General features: G+C 43.3%; 1 protein-coding gene across 4 annotated transcripts in view; it reads right to left on the bottom strand.

Annotated features, from left to right (window-relative positions):
* Positions 1-21,059, bottom strand: part of PIGQ (phosphatidylinositol glycan anchor biosynthesis class Q) — a 49,868-nt gene that overhangs the window by 11,750 nt on the left and 17,059 nt on the right. For 3 of the 4 annotated variants that reach the window (XM_072982395.2, XM_020812592.3, XM_072982394.2), the window contains exons 5-11: positions 20,135-20,261; positions 18,282-18,435; positions 15,628-15,739; positions 12,738-12,818; positions 10,889-11,003; positions 8,439-8,500; positions 3,723-5,566 (exon numbers count right to left, since the gene is read on the bottom strand). In XM_072982395.2, the coding sequence (XP_072838496.2) occupies positions 5,414-5,566; positions 8,439-8,500; positions 10,889-11,003; positions 12,738-12,818; positions 15,628-15,739; positions 18,282-18,435; positions 20,135-20,261 (804 nt within the window). In that variant the 3' untranslated portion in view covers positions 3,723-5,413. Of the gene's footprint in view, positions 1-3,722; positions 5,567-8,438; positions 8,501-10,888; positions 11,004-12,737; positions 12,819-15,627; positions 15,740-18,281; positions 18,436-20,134; positions 20,262-21,059 lie in introns of those variants that run through there. The other variant, XM_072982397.2, reaches the window with a different exon arrangement.

Raw genomic sequence — 21,059 nt, 5'->3', positions numbered from 1 at the left:
GCTGTACAAATGGTTTTCGCAGGGGGAATAAGAAGGCTTTAAAAAAAAACCATGAAGATTTTGAATGTCAGCTTGGTGAAATGGTATTTGAGTGACTGCACTAGAAAAGGCTGCAAATCTCCATACATACCACAACACACACACACAAACCAGCTGGCACATCCCCTAGACAAACAGAAAGCTCATGAGATCAGCTGGTTTGCAACCCTGACTCACCAGATGGTTTAAGTGGTTTGAATTCGATCCAGACCTAAAGCAACAGAAGGGGCTTTGGAAAAGGCAGAACGAGAGGCAAGTAGAGATTCACATTCTTTTCCCATTCAGTGGACCATATTGGGAGAATTAATCCTTCTGTTCTCCCATCTACAAGAAAGATTAAATCGTGTTGACAGTGCCATGGATATACAGGATAATTCATGAATAAACTGGAAAGTTATTTGCTATCAGCACAAGAAGTGCACATGGGCGAGGGAAGGGGGTTTCAAAGTGCTGCAAAACACCAATACTATTATACCAATGAGCCGACACCCTCCACTCCCCTATTATTGCTTGCTGTGCCCCAGCATAGTTCACTCAACTATACTCAGTCATATTTTGAAAGGCCTGGCTTTGATTTCCACGACGAAATTGTTCAGAGACAGGAAAAGCTGATTGGGCTCGCTGGGGCTTCTAGTCCAAACATGTAATTTTCCCAAGCTTTGGAAATTCAACAACGTTCAGTACAGAGCCAAAGAAAAAGTCCAGCAAATAGCAATCCAACAGTGGCCCAAAGCTGTCTTTGTTCCAGAGTGCTATCCATGCCAGTGAGCTCACTGGAGGAAAAATCACTACAGGTCCGGGAATTTTGCTCCAGTGCAGAAGAAAAGTGGCAAACATAGGACCAACAATGTATGGGGCTCCATGCTTTGGTGGTGACATCTGAGCCAAACAGATGGATTATATCCAAAAGAAAACACCAAGATGCCACAAACAGAGTATATATTTTAATTGCATTTTAATTGTTTTGCCTTTTTATTGTATTTTAAATGTTGTAAGCCGCCCGGAGACCTTCGGGTAGTGTGGGCGGCATATAAGTTGAATGAATGAATGAATGAATGAATGAATGAATGAATGAATGAAAAGTCTTCATGTTTAGTTTAAAGAGGTAAGATTATCCTTAAAATGATGCTGCACAGGAGAGCCAGAGTAGAGTAATTGATAACATGTTGAAGTAGGACTCGGGGGACATGCTTTAAATCCTGGTTGGGCCATGGTAAATCACTAATTAAGCATTTCCCATATCTTGAAAATGTAATTAGAGGTGCTGTAAGTTGGGAGTCACTTAATTGCACATAATAATAACAAATGAGGCATGGGCATTTGAGCAAGGAAAGGGAGATGCCCTTCAACTTTGGGCAGCTATTACAGTCCATAATAACTTAAGATGATTTTCAAAAAAAAATATCCATCCATGCTATAGCAGCAGAAAAACAACAGCATTTAGTGGACTCCAGCCTGCTTCGGCCAAGGCCTCTCTGATGAAGTGGACTGCATGCAGCGCATGACAGCTGACACCCGATAAATCCTGTTTGCCACACGACTCTTTGGTGTTTTTATGGTGATGACTTTGCATGTCAACCTCCACCCCCCGGGAATTCACATAACAAAGAATTTTTATTAGCAACAGTGTTCGGAGATGGAAGGAAAGAGAAACTCCAGCCTTGAAAGTGCCAGCGCATAGCGCGAGTTCCGGTTCTCTCCAAAGGCTTGGCAGCTTCCGAGGCAGTCCTGACAACGTGCAAGCTCATGGGACGGAGAGTTGTGAAGGCTTCCTCCCTGACTCCTGGACCCCTGGAATAAGCACACCAAAGGCAGCTCGGCTCAGCAGGAAGAGGAAAGCAGCTCCCTTTCCACACAGGGTGAGTTAAAAGGTGCTGGGAAGGAGGAGTTCTACGTTGGCCAAGAGAAATAAAGAAATCCCTTCTACACAAGAATGCGTCTTCAAAAGATGATCTGCAGGACTTGTGTGTGTGTGTGTGTGTGTGCGCAAAGGGACCAAGATGGAAAGAGGGGTCATTGAACCATTGTTTATGACTGGAGTAGGGTGGCATGCGCTGCCTCCCTCAGGCCAGCAACTCCCACACAGGAGCGAGATGTGATAAGAAGCAGGCACAAGAAAGATGTCATCCATATAAATAACCAATAAATCGATGATGATTAAGAAACTGGAACGGATTGTGGCCATATTCTTGTGGTTAACATGGTATGGGAAGACATACTGAGTAAGGATATTGGAGATTTCTGCTTCTGTGTCTAAAATATAGTTCCCCTGAGGGGCACCCTAGTGTGGTCCAGAAACCAGGTATATGTGTGTGGGAGAGGGAGAGAGATAAATGGGAGGAAATCTTCCATGTGATGTGGGAAGATGTTATGAAAACCCACTGAGCATGTGACAAAGATCTATGGGACCAAGATTATGACTAGACATAACAATCACTGCTAAAAGGCTTGCCTCCTTTGCTATGGCTTAGTAACATGGAAGATGAGCGCATGGCAGTGCGCATCATCATCTTCAATGCCTATCTGGGCTACTGCTAAACAAGAGGCATAGTAGCTGCTCAAAAGGCAGTCCAATTAGCAAAAAAAGGCAGGGGTCATTGCAAATGTTACAATGTGCACATGGTCATATGGCCCCAAGACATACCACTTTAAGCGGAACATGTCGTTAGAGGAGTCTGTCTATTTAATACAAGAGGTTATGCTAAGCCTGCATCCTCTGTTATCTCTTTGCTCATGAAAAGGTGACAGGTTTGAAGAAGGGAGGCTCCTCTATTTTGTGAAGGATCTCTGTGCAAGGCCAAATAAGGGGGGAAACTGAGGTTCTGGCTCACATGAGGGGCTTTCGTGAGTAGAAAATTCCATTTTCAAGCCTAACGGTTCTCTGTGAGCAAAGCAACAATGGAGGGGCAGGGCTACAGCACCTTCTCCTTGCTCCATGATGCCTAAGCACACTGCCCTGCATCTTCTGCTGTGCCTGTGTTGGTGGCATATCAAAAAGTCCTAAGCAAGGGCCAATTCCTGGTTTGAACACGCTCAAGGCAAAGTCCTCCCACTGGCCCCAAGGCAAGAACAGACGGAATGGTTTCAGAGGACTCCTAGGAGAAACCATTTGAGAGCAAGCAAGACAGCCTGTGTGCGGGGCTTTTTTATGATCAAAAGATCCTAGTCCTCAGGCTATTTGCATAGAACCAGTCCTATCGGCTTCTGTTCATCCTATTCTAACATCAGAGTGTGCTTCAGATTGCTAAACCTGGAATGGTTTTGCCCACATCAAGTTGACTCTTACAGCCACAGTGCAATGAGGCCAATCCTGTCCCTACTTTAAACACCACATAAGATGCAAGAACAACCCCCACTATGTTAGAGACACCCTTAAAAAAGTTTCTATTGGGTTTTCAAAGCAGGTGTGCCTTTCCTACAGACTCCAACTATCAAATTCTCTTTTTTTTGTAGCACCAAAAGCCTAGATACAGAGACAAATTCCTGCACAAAAGCACTCAAAATGTTAAAATATTATCCAATAAGGATGATATGGGAGATTTCACCCCCTCTGAGCTATGCAGTCTCTTGTTATTTTATGAGCAAGGCAAGTATGCACTCTGTGCTAAATATATCTCAGAAGTCTGGACAGTTTACATTTGGGGGTGTCATTCCAGATTTTAATAATGATTTTTTTTAAAAAATGTATTGCAACATTTTTATTGAAACATTGGGACAAGATGAGTTGGGAATGCATTTTTTGAAAATAAAAATATACATTTGCAGATAGAAAACCTATGAAAGACAAAACTCTAGGATAAGAATCCTTTGTGATCTGAGAATATATTTACATAATTTCAGAAGACTGTATCTAATTTATTCTGCAGGGTTTGTTTTTTTGACATAATTTATTCTGGGTTTCCTAGTCACAGGGAGGAAGGAGCCTTGTAGACACAATTAAACATGACAACAGTCATGCAGTTTGCTCTTGTGTAATTGATTTACTCCAGTGAAAGTCAGACTAGAAGCAGGCAGAAAGGTGGGCTTTCCTTCTGCCTCACTGCAGCCCTGATTAGCATTCTAGCTCCCCATACATACTGGCTGCTTATATGAGACCTAAAACTCCCCTTGATATCAGTGGAAGCCTTTCTATCTGTGAACAGCAGGTATGGGGAGTAGCTCCTATTGAACCAGACATACTGTGCTGGATTACTATGCTGAATGGGAGATTCTGGGACCTGGAGCCTAAAATGATTTCCCCCGCCCCTAAGATCTGTCCTGTTCCTGCATCCCACAGCCCTAATCTAGTTCATTCTGCTTTCCATCAGTTGCTATTTATGTAGGAGACTTTCACAGCAGGACTAGCAGGATAACAAAGTTCACACCTAGTTTGGCCACAAAGCTGCCACCCCTATGAAGAAAGGCAGAACCCTACAGGATGAAGAGGCAGCTCCATTGAGTCCTGCAACCCAGTTCTAGCAGGAACTGTTTCCCCAGGATGGCCCTTTACAGCCTTTGGACATGTGAGGCAGTTGTCCCATTAGCTCTCCAGATTTCGGCAGGAATTGCCCACAAACTTCCAATCCACCTTCATAACTATATAAGGGCTAGAAACTTGCATGCTGAAGGAAGAGAAGGTGAGATTCTCAGGAAATGGAATACCGTGCCGGTTCCTTCTGGGGTGGCAGCATCTTATGCTAAATCCTTTTTGCTATGAGCCACTGCGGACTGCCAGTTAATTTTGGCCCCTGCTACTTGCAGCGCCACCATGTCAGAGGCGATGTGGTGGCGCTGCGGGTTAAACTGCAGAAGCCTCTGTGCTGTAGGGTTAGAAGACCAGCAGTCGTAAGATCAAATCCACGCAACGGAGTGAGCTCCCATCGCTTGTGCTAGCTCCTGCCAACCTAGCCGTTCGAAAGCATGTAAAAATGTGAGTAGATAAATAGGTACCACCTCAGTGGGAAGGTAACGGCGTTCTGTGTCTAGTCGCGCTGGCCACGTGACCACGGAAACTGTCTTCGGACAAAACACTAGCTCTACGGCTTGGAAACGGGGATGAGCACTGTGCCATAGAGTCGGACACGACTGGACTAAATCTCATGGGGAACCTTTACCTTACTTGCAGGCAAACAGCTCTGGTTCAGGAGAAAACATTTTATATAAAAAATGAATATCTGATGCAGGTGAGGAGGGGGAAAATCACTCAATCCATAACAAAGGCATAGCCTGCCTCCCTCATTTCTGCATATCTTCAAGTTCCTGGCAAAGAAAGTGCCAACATGGGCACCATTTGGCACATGCCATTTCTGAGGATGTCTCTGGACTAGGAAATGGTCCTTCTTGCAATGGCTTCTTTTGGCACCGACTCTCTGGAGTCCATCTTGGTTGCTGTCCATCAATCCTGCTTCTCTCTTTTGTGCTTCCAAGGGTAGATCAACTCGCCGACAAACAGCTTCTTGCACAAAGAGGCCCAGGAGTCCTTGGGGTAACAGCTGTAAGTTGGGAGCCTGTACATTTGCACCACATGGCCATAGGTCAGAGGGTTTATCTGGTGGCACAGAAGGAGTGAGCGTTAGACACACAGAATTAACTCTAGTGGGTGCACAGAGATTTTTTGAGTCTTGTGCTTTACCCAGCAACGTCCACTCAAAGCGCTTCACTTCCAACTACATGATGGTTCATTTCACCCTTTGGCAAAAAGAATACCCACTGACACAACAAAACAGAACAAACGGTACTCTACGTGGGGCGTCTGACTAGGTTTGGAAGGGAGAAGAGCAGCAACGAGGGTGTGGGGCTCTTTAAGGATTAAGGAACTCACCAGAAATGACCATAGGAGGCATCATGTGAAGATGTAGCTCCCTGCACTTCATTGTTAAGCATAGTCCATTGCAGACATGGCACAGTAAAATATAACTGTTCTGGCTCTGACCCAGGAAACCACTTACACCCAAGCTTAGCTCAGCATCTAAGCAGATCAAACTCTGTTCAAATTGGACAGGATCCAAAATAGGGCAGCCGACACCTTTATTAGGGGGCTACATAAGTGACTGGGGAAAAGAGCGATACAGTTTCGGAGAATAATGAAGAATAGCTCTCTGGAATTCACAGCAGGTTGGCAGAAACCTTGCTCCTAAGTGCTATTAGGACAATTTTTAAAAATCTCATATTTGCCAGTTTTAGGCACTATAACACCAATTAAAGGGTGGATGTGCTTATGCTGAATATTTCTCTGCAAACAAACAAAACATTTGAAAACAGATTCTTGCTGTTTTCATATTTGCTTTCAGCCCACTTCCTAAGCAGCTGAGATCCAAATTTGTAAAAAAACACAAAACATAGAGCACTAGAACACTTTATACTTAGTACATAAGGGGAAATGTGTAATGTGCACCACAGTTATTCTAAAGGAACAGTGAGTGATCAGTTTGGTAACAAGCTATTTGATCCAGGGTCTGATTTGGTTTGGCTTTCACACAAATCAGAACCAGCTGGATGATGATTAGTTTTCCAAATGCTGCTATAAGAAAGATCAGATGGTGCTAGCGGGGAGGAAGGATTGCAAATATCTTGAGTCCCGTTCCTATTGTTTGGCAATCTTTAAGGTCCAAGTGTGAATACCTAGTGACAGGACAAGAAGACAGGATTGGGATTCAGTTGGTATCTCCTATGCTGCTAGGCAACTATTTGTCTGCCTTAATTGGAAACGGCAGCATCACAAATGGTGCTGATTTCCCCAGAACTAAATGTGTTGCTGGATGTTAACATTCATGTCAAGGCTCCTTAATCATATCAGGAACCACTCAGGGTTACGCAACTTTCATGGCTGCTGTGGGCCTGTTTCAATTGATGTCAGGACCTACATGTGTGGCATTGGCGACGCTGGATCTGATTCTGCTGGCTAGGGCAACAATGACTCTTCTTCTCAGGAACAGGTCATTTTCTAAGAGGGTTTTCATGTGCTGGGACACTCAATCTCTGTGGGGACAGGGGAACTGTTAAAATGGCCCAATGAATCCCTAAGGCTTCACAAATGTTCTGGAGGGATTTCCCAGCAGCTATGAGAGCTGCCAATTGTGCTGACATCGTGATTTATCAATGGAATGGGGAGACGACTAAGGCGATCAATATAATTGCTCCTAAGCATTCCCTATGTGAGTGCAGAGCATGGGCTCCTTGGATTCCTGAAGAGGTCATCTGAAGCTTTGGGGCTGGATCTCAGCACTAGGTTAATAATATCTAGTTTTATCTCTCTTTTTCAACCAACAGCAATGAGGGTGTGGGAATCCTGAATTGCTGTGTGGACACAGCGAGAGAGGTGGGTCAAAGTGGCAGCTGGACTGCTAAGACAAGCCATGTATCACCTGTTTTGCACCAACTGCATTTGCTTCCTATTGTTTTCTGAATTTAATTCAAGATGCCGGTTTTGTCTAAATGACTTGATGCCCAGATACCTTCTCTGAAATGTGCCTGCCCGGACTGAGAGATCTTGAACAAAGGCCCTGTTGCACGTTGCTGAAAAGCGAGGCTGGTGTGTACACGAGAAAGGGCTTCCTCCATGCCAGCACCATGGATCATGGAATTTCCTACCAAGGGAACTCAAACTTGCTTTATTCATTATGAACTTCAAGTAAGCCAAGAAAATATTATTTTGTACTGTGTGTGCAGAGTGGTTTTGGAGCTGGCTTTTAGAGTTGCTGATCTGTTCTTAAAGAATGCTGACTTTTAACGTTGGTTTTCAAATCACTATTCATAAGTTTGAAGGAATGTTTTTCTCTTTTATGTGGTTGAGCCTCATTTTGGGGCTCCCTCATCAATTCAGAAACAACTAATAACTACTTTAAATAAAATAAGAAGAGAGAGAGAGAGAAAAAAATCCAATCATTTGAAGGAGCAAAAGGCCTTCAGAGAGGTTAGGTTGTAGAGCTAGATGAGCAGAGTCATGGGTGGGAATATGCTTTGATTTAAATGTGGAGAAATGAGGATAGCAAAAAAAAACTATATAGGATCTCTCTCTCTTTCTCTCTCTCTCTGTGTGTGTGTGTGTGTGTGTGTGTGTGTGTGTGTGTGTGTGTGAGAGAGAGAGAGAGAGAGAGAGAGAGAGACGAATTTGAAGGAGAAACAGTAGACAAGAACTGTCCCTCCTCCCCCCCTTCAAGGGTCTGCATGTGCTGTGTGAATTAATGTAACCCACTCCTCGTACAGAGGATGAAATCTTTTATGTTTTTCACTATGTAGCACAAAAATATCAGTTGGGAGATGTGCCAGTGACACACACAGCAACAGAAGCATCAAGCGTGTAGGCTAGGAAAGGAGCGGACCTGGGAAGTGGAATCAAATGGAGAGAACTGGCCACATGTTATTCCAAAAGCAGGAACAGTCCCCACCTCCGCACGTCGTCAAGCAGTGAAAGAATTTACCTGCATCAGAAGTCGGAGGGGTTTTCCAGCCTCTTGCTCCAGGACTCGAAACTTCACACCAGCTGCAAGTACATAAGGAGAAGCAGGTGATGGAGAAATAGAGGCTTGCCCAGCTGTGTGTCTGCAGTGAGAGAACTGCAAACTAGAGGAGGAACATATGGCCCTGCACAGGTTGGTGAGTGACAGATCCTAGGACCCACTGGCACCAGCTGCATTGGCTAAGGCCAGCAGGGGCGGCAGTCCAAAAAGATCGGCAAGGCCACACATTCTGCAACACTGCCTTAAATGGCACAAGAAAAGTGAAAACAAGGAAGAAGATCATAGACAAAGGAGACAAACTACAGATAGAAGTCCTGCTTCCTACTCACTTGGCTCGTGGCTGAAGTGTACTGAGGGTCTGCTACCTGTTTTGCAAACCTTATGCTCGCGGGGCATCATAAAAACAAGGAGGAGGAATCACAGCTCCCTGGTAGAGTTCTGCGTGCTGAACCTTCCAGGTGCAAGCCAGGCTTGGTCCCTCCAGCCCAAAGGGGTGATAGGAAAGGCCTGCTTCCACCTGAGATTCTGGAAAGTGGGCAATGTTGGACAAGATGCACAGTCCCTCCAGGTAGAAGGCAGTGCTTCATGAAGAACTCCCCTGCATTCGGATAATCTCCCTTCTGCTGTGTTAAATAGTGTGTCCCTACCCATGCATGCATCAAAGAGCAGGAGCCTGATTGGACAACTGTGTGGTTTCTTAGTTATTAAAAGCATGTTATGCCTTCCCATAAGTCCATTTAGCACTAGGGTTGTGACCTGACTCCTGGATTTCTATCTTCTTGCACAGGAGACCCTAATACTTGTACCAGCTTCTACCTTGTATTCCTTTGTGGAATACAGTTTCCTCTTTTTGTTCCTTTGTGGTATACAGTACTCGTTAGCTGCCTTCTTTGATTCAAAGTCCTGCCTAGCTTCTGGTAGCACTTTTGCTTTAGAGCAATGGCTTGGCAATGGGTTAGAAACAACTGTTTCTAGTTTCAGCATACCCGAACCAAGGTTGGGGGACCCCACAGTCCCTTATTATGGGACATGCTGGGCAGGGCATCTGGCAGGGGGTGCTCAAAACCATGCTGATATCAAGGATGTGAAGGCTTTACATTTGTTCTTCCTAATGCATTTTATCTGAACTGGGACATTTCCTCCATTGATTAAAGTGCATTTGTGTGTGTTTTCTACCTGAGTTGCAGCCATCCATTTTTCAAAATGTGCAACCTGTTTTGGTGTATTATTTCTCCAAAACACTGTGTAAACCTCACACATGTGCAAATTCTCAAGACTGGATGCATTCTTTTTTTGCAACAAGTTCTGAGAGGCAACTTCCATAGAGACTACAATGTTTCCCTGAAAATAAGCGCTAACCTGAAAATAAGCCCTAGTAGGATTTTTCAGGATGCTCGTAATATAAGCCCTACTCCAAAAGTAAGTTCCAGTTAAGTGAAACCCAGCCCTCCGCCCTTGTGCAGCAACCAGAAGATGACATGACTGTATTGGAATAAATGTAGATTGTTGTCCATGAAAAACATAAAACATCCCCAGAAAATAAGCCCTAATGTGTTTTTTTTGGAGCAAAAATTAATATAAGACCATGTCTTATTTTCAGGGAAACACCGTATCAAACCGACTAAATCTTTTCCACCCCTAGCTATGGCTACTCATACACCCCAATACTCCTGCACATTAATCAGCACTTTCTGCCGGCAGACTAGCCTAATATCATTTTTAGGCTTCTTTTTCATTCATTGACTGGCCTTGCATTGGTTTTGAGCAAAGTCTTTTGAAATCAAGTCCCTAAGACAACCCTAACCTTTTCTAGAGACAAAGTGTGCAACGAATCCAGAATATTCATTTTTCCCCAGAAAAACTATAAGAAACACTGGGTGGTGATTATTTCTTCTAGGACCTCCAATCTCTCCAAACAATCAGGGGACAGAAACAGAGCAATGGCTGGGCCACAAGACAAGACTGGGAAGAAGAGCGGGCAGGTGGAAAGGGTGACTGACTGTTCGTGTGGCAGGAGAGAAAAACCAGTAAGAAAGAGTGGGAGCAGGACAGAGAAAACAGAAGAGAGAAACAAAAGGGCAAAGATAAATTATAGGATCTCCATCCCTGGCAAAGCTACATACTTTTGCTATTGAAAAACAAGAGGTGCAAAAAAAAGAATAGTAACTGCAGAACATAATTTTTTTAAATCAACCCCCCCCCACAAAAGTAGGAAATGTTCCCCTCTCCTAGTTAACTGAGATTTTGAACATATCACACCATAGGGACAACACTGATTTAGATCATCTAATTCTATTGCGGCACTGGTGTTTTATTCTGTGACTGAACCCTGGATTAAATTTGCAAAGCCCTGAAAATTTCCCCAGTCAGGAGTCTTTGCTGCGGCTACAACATAGCCTTGTTGAACTCACCTGCAAGCCTGTAGGATCGGCAGAGCCGAAGAATGACCGAATAGAAGGGCAATGAGTTGATGAGATCCACCAGAAGACGGATCAAACCTTGCACAATCACCACCAACAGACGAAGCTAGGATGGGAGGGAAAAACCTTTAGCCAGTTGTAAAAGCCTTAAGCTCTTACAACAGTTCCTTTTTGGAATGAAGAAGCTGCAAACACCTTTGCAAATTCTGTGCTTAAGAGAGAAAGTCTGAGGACACTAACATGCCAAATATTCATCCTGGGGTCTTCATCTGGGCCTGGTAGGAAAGCCTCAAACATGTATCTTCTCATGCAGTCAAATGCTGTTATTAATAGGTGAATAAAAGGCAGGTGTGGGCATGGAGAACCAATATAAATCCATGGTGTGCTCTCTCCTCACCATGCAACATTTAAGAGGCTGGATAGCATCATGCAAAACTTCACATCTGGGGAGGAGATTATTTAGCTTGTGTGTCTGGCAGTGCCGATCATAAAGGAAAAGAGCCTGCCACAGAATCACAGAATAATTGAGTTGGAAGGGGCCTATAAGACCACTGGGTCCAACCCCCTGCTCAGTGCAGGAATCCAAATACACATCTGTCAGCAGATCTGACAGAGGGTGGCCCAATTTTCCCTTGAATGCCTCCAGCGTTCGAATGCCCACCACCTCCTAAGGTAATCAGTTCCACTGTTGTACTGCTCTGTTAAGAATTTTTTCCTGATATTCAGCCTAAATCTGGATTCCCGTAGCTTCCCCATTATTATTTGTCCTACATTCTGGGATGATGGAGAACAGATTCTGCCCCTCCTCTGTATGACTACCTTTCAAGTATTTGAAAAGTGCTACCATATCTCCCCTCAGTCATAATTTAAATTGGGTACTTGATTCATTTTTTTTAAAAAATTCACTTCTCAGATCTTGGAGGATGAAAAGATTGGGAAATGATAATAACAAAATGGTATTTACTTAACAGAAGTGATAAAGTGTTTTTACCGAATTTAGGTAAAACCATATTGTGGTTTATTGCTTGTGAACAACGTATTGAATCAATTCAACTATCATATCAAACCATAATTCAGGATAGTTTCATGTGATGTCTGAATTGACAAACCATAGCTTGTTGCAGGAGAGCCACTATGATGTAATGGACAGAATACTGGAGGAGGACACAGGAGACTAGGAGTCAAGTCCCAGCTTGGCCATGGGAACTCACTAGACCAGTGGTTCCCAACCTTGGGTTTCCAGATGTTCTTGGACTAAAATTCCCAGAAGTCTTCACCACTTGCTATGCTGGCCAGGATTTCTGGGAGTTGTAGTCTAAGTACATCTGGGGACACAAGCTGGGAACCACTGACCCAGCAATAAACTACACTTTGAACATCTCAGATATCTTGAAAACTGTATTCTGCCTTCAAAGGCTTATGCACTGTGGAGATGGACGAAAATCTATGAAATTACTAAAGAAAGTGATGAGAAAATGGGAAATTAGACTGAGGAAACATCTCTGCTGTACACCTGGAAGTTCAAATCATGTATGGCTTTTCAATTCTGATTTCTGCAAATCATAGTTTGGCATGAAGTTTATATTGACCTTACTGTCATATAACCTATTTACGGAATTTCGAATACTGTGCTGCTACTGCAGTGCATTGATTTTTTAAAAAATCTTGCCTTTATACCAGAGAGTTCAACCAGTTCAACCCAAATCTTAACTAAACTACACTCCACAGGCTAGGAATATTTACTTCAAATGTTTGCACATTGCTTTGAGTTGAGAAAAAGAAAGGCACAAATGCATTTTTTTAAAAACCATAATCATAATCACCACGAAGGCAAACTTACCAAAGTAAAGACTAAATAGTACAGCGCAGTTGTTGGCAAGAGGAACAGCAAGATGGTAAATAATAAAGTGCCAATAAATAACTAGAGGAGGAAAAGGACATTAAAAAAACATATTAGCAGACATTAGGTGTAAAAGAAGATCTTAGCTGTGATGGAAACGTAAAGCGGAGAGTGTGAGGGATCTCATCCTCCACATTCTCAGCCAAATAGCACTGCAGTGATCTAAACATTTCAATTTATGTCTTCCTCCTCATTCCCATCAAGGCTCTCTCCGCAGTACGGTATACTACGCAAGCCAGGAAAGATGTGTTTCTAATGCTCTGAGTCTGCAAAAGAGGAGGCAATGCAGCAGAGGTTCATTTGACCCTCCAGAGGCTTTGAGATAGAACAGCTGCTGCCTCCATCCAGAATGGAAAGGACCTCTGTAGTCGAAAAGATCTGGAGAATCCAGGTTCCCATACTTGCTTTAAGCTGCAAATACCGTTTTTCACCCTAAATAAGACAGGGTCTTATATTAATTTTTGCTCCAAAAACGCATTAGGGCTTATTTTCAGGGGGTGTTTACTTTTTCCCCATGTACAACAATCTACATTTATTCAAATACAGTCATGTCATCTTCTGGTTGCTGCACAAGGATGGAGGGCAGAGTTTCACTTAACTGGGGCTTATTTTTGGGGTAGGGCTTCTATTACGAGCATCCTGAAAAATTCTGCTAGGGCTTATTTTCAGATTAGGTCTTATTTTGGGGGGAAACAGGATAGTTATGCAGGAACTCCGAGCAGGGTATAGATGTAATAAACAAATCAATTAGTAAGTTGCCTCTCCAACAGTGCAACGAGGCTAACAGAATGAAGATCACTGTATCAATTTACAACTGAGATGTTATCCGGACCCAGACCTTCCTGATTTAGCTGCTACACATTGCTTCCTAATTATGGAAAGAAGCTAGTAAACAAATTCCCTTGTTAGCTGTGGTGTTCTGGGGTTGTAGTCCAAAGACGTAATGTCTCTGCCCACATGTTATGATGATTATATGGAACATTTTGGTTTAGAGGCAGTATACCAGTGGGAATGATATGCTGGGGAGCAACACATAGAGAAGGCAAGGGTCTGTGTAGTTTTGCTTATGGGCTTCCTAGAGGCAGATGTTTGGCAACAATAGGAAAACAGACCCAGTGGAGTTTCTTTTATATTCTTGTGAGATGACTGAAAAGGGAACAAACTGGACCAGATTTTCAGCTGTAACTTATCAGTACAAGCCAAATGTATCTAATGTTTACGTAAAATTTCAAGCTCAAATATGGAAAAGGCACAAGTAAAAAGAAGATCTACTCTTGTTTCTACAGAAAAAAAATACATAGTATTAATGAGATGTCAGGAAAATGATGGAAACACCCTTCTGCTGAACAACAAGGTACACTGGGGGTTGAGCACTTCTCTAGGAAGAACTTAAGAGATTGGGCATCTCCTTCAGCAGCTCAAGGTAAAACCATGCATCAACCCTTAAAATTTTGCATTGCAGACTGCCTGCAGAAGTTATAAAAGAGTAGCTCTGCAAAAATCAGAGAGCACCATGGCAGAATCAGCAAAGAAAAAGCCAGCCATCTGCCCCAGGCCAGAAAAGGAATTATAATAAAAAAAAGTTAAGGAAGTTTCTCAAAACCTAAGCTCTCCTTTTTTCCCCCTTTCTCTTTCCAGAAAAGTTTGGACTGAGGTGGGTGGGAAAGATCAACTATAATACTGATCATGCTGTTGCCTTGACATTTAAAAAAAAAGGTACGAAGGAGCTAGACTATTTTCCACACATATGCACACACACACATAAATATATATCCCACGCCCTGGTGGGAGTGTGTGGGCCTAACTCCATCGGATGTGAATTAAGCAGGGCCTTTTAATAGAAACACAAAGCCACAGGTAACTATGGAAACACTGTTGGATACAGCTATAATTATTTGATGCCTTTTACACAAATTGCTTTCCTTGCCACTGCCGCTCCATTATCTCTCCTGTGCTCCGAATTATGTGTCACTAGGCACCTGCCGGAGAGACTCTCAGGATTAGGCCCCCTTCAGTGATAATTGTTTGAGAGCTGGGCTGAAACTGGTCAGTGGAGAACAGTGACGTTCAAGGTTCAATAATAAACAAAAAGGCTGTGCCTGGTCATGTTATGGACAAAGAATAAGAAGAGGCCTACATATTCCTGCTTATCTCGTGTTCAGTCTGGACGGTGGTCTCTACCAAGAGTATGTCTGGCTCAAAACCAAAACAGACTCAGTTGCTGCAGCTTCTGCCAGCAGACCTACGGATACCTTGGTAGCAGGAAGGAAAAAAGGGTGTCACCAAAATTACGTCCAGTTAAGCCTCTTGAAGATATGGCTGCTGGTCCATTGTCGGGTACAATTTAAAGTACTGGTTCTTACATTTAAAGCCCGAAATGACTTGGGTTCAAGCAGTCTTAATGACTGAGTTTCTGTCTTCTCTGTGGCTGCACCAAGACTCTGGAACTCCCTCCCACTAGAGGCCAGTCTGGCTCCATCTTTGCTGTCCTTCCACAAGCAGGTGAAGACCTTTCTCTTCAGACGGGCTTTCCCTGTCTGAAAAGCTGTCTAAGAGTGGATTTTTAAATGGGGTGTTGTGCCTTGTTGCTTTGAATCTGTTTTTGGTGTTGACTTTGTTTACTATTTTTAGCGTGGCATTTCTTTATTCTTTTTAGTATTTGTATACTTACTGCATTTAGCTTTTAAATGTGGTCTTTTAATAATGAAATCCGCCTTGGGTCCTTTTTAAGGAGAAAGGTGGGGTAAAAAAATATTCTAAATAAACAAACAATGTGATTTTTAACTACAATTCACACTTCCTATCCTCCCCTGCCCCAAAAAGCCTTCACCTGGTCCAAATCGTAGGAGCAGGAATCCACTCGTTGCCTCAAAACATTCCATTTTTTCCCACGGAACAAACGCCACAGTGATGACAAGCCATAGATCTTGAGGCAGTAAAGCCTGCATCCAGAAGAAGAAAACACAAAATCAGGGCTACAGAAAGCACCAATTTTCTAGCCCTAAACCTTCTATTCTTGGGGTGGGAGACGATACTGTTTCACTTTAACTCCTGTCACTCCTCATCACTAGGTTTTGATGACATAGACAAGGGGATCTGAAAATCAACAACACCTGGAAGTCACCAGTCCTCCAATCCTCACATAGCGTGCTTTCCTTCAAGAGATGGTAATCAAGGTTCTTCTCCTTTCCTGCGCCTTCTCAACAACCTTGTGATGTTGTGATGACTCGTTGCCTCAAGACATTCCATTTTTCCCCATGGAACAAACGCCACAGTGATGACAAGCCATAGATCTTTTAGGTTATAATGTTCAACAGGCTCACAAATAAGAACTTGATGGCTGAATATGGAGATCTGAACCCTTGTCTTCCCAGGATATTTTGACATACAGGACTAGGCAACATTGCTGGTCCACAATTCCCTGGCTGACAAGAGTTCAATCCTACAATATGTGAAGAGCCATGTATCTCACACCCGTAATACACGTGCTCTTATACTGCTCAGAAGACTGACCAACAAGATGATCCATTCAAAGGGAAGTGTCCCTGGTTCTTGACTGGGTGCTACTGGTGCTTCCAACAGGGCAGAACATTTATTGCAGACAGCTACGTATCTTTATTCCGTAAGACATTCAACAATAGGAAGTCAACTGGATGCACTGCACAAGTGCCTACTGGCAAGTGGCATCCATGTAGAGTTGGAGAGAAGAAGGCAGGCTCACCCGTCCGGCAGGTCTTGATTGTGAGGTTGGAACTTCAATACGGAATACCACTATCGAGCCCAACTGAATAATTGGGCAGACACAGTTGGGACTAAGAACCAATTCACATATTAGAGAATTCCCACGTGGAATTTGTGTAATGTATGAAGTGGTCTAAAAATCTGGTTCCCATGACTTCTTTGTCTTTCCCAGAGTGGATTTTTTTTCATGCTTCTCAGAAGTGGTGACAATAATGTTCCCATCGGGAGAGGCATACGGAGAGCAGCCTCATTCATGAAACGCTGGGGAATAGTGTCCATTAGCACAAATACAGCTCCAAGTTTTACTGTATTATTGAGGTTTCACAGTGTTCCAAATATTTTGAGAAGCAGTAGAGTAGTGGAGAGACAGGAAAAGTCCCAAGGAAGGGGCAGAAGCCCTTTCACTGTCCCTGGCCATTGCCCTTTTAGCATGTTCTGCGCCCTCCTTCATCTGAATCTAGTCTGACTTTCCATATGATCTGTTCTATGTACAGATGGTTTGTTTGTTTGTTTGTTGTATTTATATACTGTATTTATATGAACCCCCACACACACCATCAAATCAAAGGACACAAATAATGAACAGGTCAGGGGATAAAATGCACCTTTGTTGGAGACCTTTGCCTATAGGAAATGATTATGTGCCTCCATGTTCTGTCCTAATGGTATTCTGTCCTAATGGTAGCTTGTTGTCCACAATACAGACTATACATCTGAACAATCAAGTCCCGAGGCCCACCCATTTTTTATAAAGAAAACCCATAGTTTCTCATGATCCACACAGTCAAAGGCTTTGCTGCAGCCTATAAAACATAGATTGATCATAGATGCCCTCTAGTGGGTCAAATAAGCACCAAGTGTGGATGTGATGGTTGGCAGAAGTTGGGTAAAAATGAAATTTACCTGCAAGCCTTGAAGAGTTTCTACCAGTTAGGGAATACAACACTTGACTACATGAGCTGATAGCCCGATTCGGTAGCTTGCAACTTCACAGAATCTTTCCTAATCCCAATGGAATAAGAGACTTGTATCATGTCCCAAATGCGTCCAAGATGGAATATTTAATCAATGTCATTTACACAGAGATTTTAATGTTATTAGTTGGCTGGATAGCTCAGTGCTTTAGGTATCTGGCTGTGAAGCCAGAGGCTGGGAGTTTGATTCCCCCACGGGGCTTCCTAGGAGTAGAGTCAACCTGTGTAGCCTTGGGCAAGCTGCACAGCCCCAGAAGAAGGGAATGATAAATCACTTCGGAGCATTCTCTACCTGGAAAACCCTCAAAAAAGGTTGCTGTAAGAATTGACTTGATGGCATATGATTATTATTACTACTATCTCAAGGTCAACAACAGCAACAAGCACAAGAAATTTATACAGCACCTTTGCTCAGAACACTTTACAAACCGCTGTTGTAAGAAATTCTTATAACAGCCGTGTAAAATAAAGTCAAGATGAATCGAGACTTTCTAGTCTATAGCTCACATTCTTACAAGGCAACGAGGTGAGGGGAGAAAGAAGTGGGTGGATATGTGACTTGCTCCTGAGCTAATGAATTAGGGTTTGCTGGACTGGAATTACTAGGTCTGAACCAGACCAGTATTTGCATCTGCTTCACAAGTATGCACTCTCTCTGTTTTACAAATGAAGAGCCAAGGATGAAAAGCCAGCCAGTGAGCTCATGAATGGTGAGAAATAAACTCCGTTTCAATTCACCTTCTGTGGAGCCATGCTCCAGAACACTCACCTGGCTCCATAAACATAGAAGCAGTAGATGTGGAAGGTCAGGAGTGCGATGATGTCAGAGAGGATGGAAAGGGCCACAGTCAGACCAAGACAAGCGGATAAACCCACGTACCACAGGATCATCTCGATGAATGGAGACATCAGGTGGATATAGCCTGGTGAATGGAAAAGACAAAAAAGTAATGCCAAAAAGAGCACCATTGACTTTTGGAAACCACAAAAGGAAACACTGAGGCGGATCTTCTAGCTCTCATGAAGGCAAGGGTCAAATTTCTTCCCCCCATCAGAGCCCCTTCTCACAACAGCCAAATGACCCCAACTAAGTGGGTTATCAACACATCCGTTCACCAAACGGAACCCCAGCAAATACACAGCTCCACGCACAGTTGGCCTGCCTTATCTGGGATGTATATTCAAGCCTGTTATTGTGAGGGAAGTGGGAGCAGCGTGGAGCACTGCAGGTGAACATTCTGAATGCTGTTTGCTGGCAGAAAAGCCAGATGTAACTTTAATGAAAAAAGATGGAAGGGTGGGGATGAGGAGGTGGGTGGGAGGAGAGGGAATATGTTGATGTGCACATCTGAGAAAGAGATGAGAAAGGGAATACCTGGAACATATGAGGGCAAAGGATTGTCTGGATGAGCATTTGTGCATTTACCATGAAGTAAACGCACGAAACTCTTGATTGTCAGATTATGTAACTGTTTTGGACTACAATTCCCAGAACCCTGCACGGGTACTAGGGATACGGGCTGGGCATGCTAAAAGTTATAGTTCAAAACCTAACATTTCCATGCTATAATCTATGTGACATGGGAGGCCAAGGGAGCCACTAACTCTGGCCACATCTGCTGCAAGCCAGAGTTTTGTCAACTGCTGCCTTGGGCACCCTTCACCACCAGCACACAGCTCTTGTGAACGAAAAGATTGCCCACTGGAGTTGAAGCTCCCATATTCATTTTATTCTCCCCAGAACAGTTTAGAGACAGGAAACGTATTTTGCTCGAAGGGTGCCAGACTCTACAGCAAACTTTATGGTGGTTAACTCCTAGGGTTTGAGAGCAGTCGAGCATATGGACTCAGATATGGCCAAAGCATCATAGGCTAAACCCAGGAGAAAGATGTCGAAACATGTAACAGTGATATTTCTTTGTGTGGTGTGAATGAAACTGGAAAAATCTTCTAGTAAGCTGTGACAGAAATGTAATCATGAAATGTAATCATGTCAGGGCACAGAAAAGACTGGGTCCAAACCAGAAGCTATCAAATGGACAACTCTGGTTTAAATAAAATAAAATAAATAAATAAATAAATAAATGATATGAACCATTACCAGCCATGCACTGTTCTGGCCTTGTAGCTGCTAACTCAATGCAGCTAGAAAATATTAAAATACAAATAGTTACTAATATGCCAAATTCTACTCTGGAAGTATTCCTTATCATGAAACATTGATTTATTTATTTACAAGATTTTTTTAGCCGTGCCATTATATATCCCCCTGAGGGTTCTAAAACATTTGGGTGTGTGTGTGTGCATTTTGGCTTTGTTGTAGAAACACTTGGTAGGGACGCACTGTGAAGATCCAAATGGAACTCACCCAATGCTGAGGTCCCTCAGTATAGTTTTTCCAAGCAGGTCTGATTGTGTTCAGAAGGGTGCTGGTCGAAGGGCCGTTCAGTAGGTCCCCAGCCCCAATGGGGCTCCAACAACCTCAGTAGATGCTGCTAATTCTCACTTTAATTTCTCACTGTGTCCCAGGGCGATGCTGCCCTAAATCCAACTAGTAGCCATCTCCTTCTAATCCCTAGCTCACCTCAGGTTTAGTCACCGAAGGAAAAAAAAGGCACGTACTTATCCAGAGGTGGATGTGGTAAAGGAAGAACCGGCCCAAGACTTGGTCCAAAGCTCTGTTCATTTTTAAACCCGCTGGCACACCCATCAGCCACTGTAAGAGGTTCTGGAGCTGCTGCGCAACATGCTACCATAAAGGAAAAGACAAATAAAAGCAGTTAGCTCAAAACTGTTCCTCTGTACGTGCAAAGCACTACCTACAAAATGCTAATGTCAGATGAAAAAAAATTGCCACTTTTTCCCCTTGTGGAAGGGGAAAAAATGATCTCGTGGCTGCAGTGGTAACATCAAACATGCTTGGATAACACAGAAAAGGGGTGGGGGGTGGGGAGGAACCCTATGCTGCCCTTGTATAAAATCCAAAACCAGAGGGAGAAATACCTTTACTGCAACTACTAGAAGATATATATATATAAGGCAAGTGTTTGAATTCTGCAGGACTCTTCCCCAGGCTGGGCATTGTAGAGCTGTTGCTAAACAACTGAAGATTACGACCTGGGAACTCCTTCCCCATGAAATTCAGTCAACGAGGCACTGCAGCTGCACAACAGAAGCCTCCTTCAGAAGAACCCCAGAAAGGTGCATTAGAGATCATTACAAAAGCCCAGTAGCCTTCAAGTTGCATGATTGTTTTGCGATGGCAGCCAAAACTCTCAAGGGATCATCGAAACAACTCTACAAGCTACCTGACAGCTAAACCCTTAGACCTTGGTCTTATATTGCTATAGTTGCGGTCTTAGATATTTTACTTTTTTGTTTGTCTGGCTCTTTGTAGTGCATGCCAGTTTTTGAAGTTTTGCATTCAATTTTGTCTTCCGTATGGCTCGATGCTGTAGCAATAAAGTATGTATGTACCTGACTGTTCACCTCCCCTACAAAGGCTTGCAGATCATCACTTGCCTAGTTGCCCCTGATGTGTAAGCAT

Source organism: Pogona vitticeps, chromosome 13, assembly GCF_051106095.1.
Source record: "Pogona vitticeps strain Pit_001003342236 chromosome 13, PviZW2.1, whole genome shotgun sequence".
NCBI lineage: Eukaryota > Metazoa > Chordata > Lepidosauria > Squamata > Agamidae > Pogona > Pogona vitticeps.
Note: the sequence above shows the minus strand (reverse complement) of the source record. Positions and strands in the feature narration are given on the sequence as shown.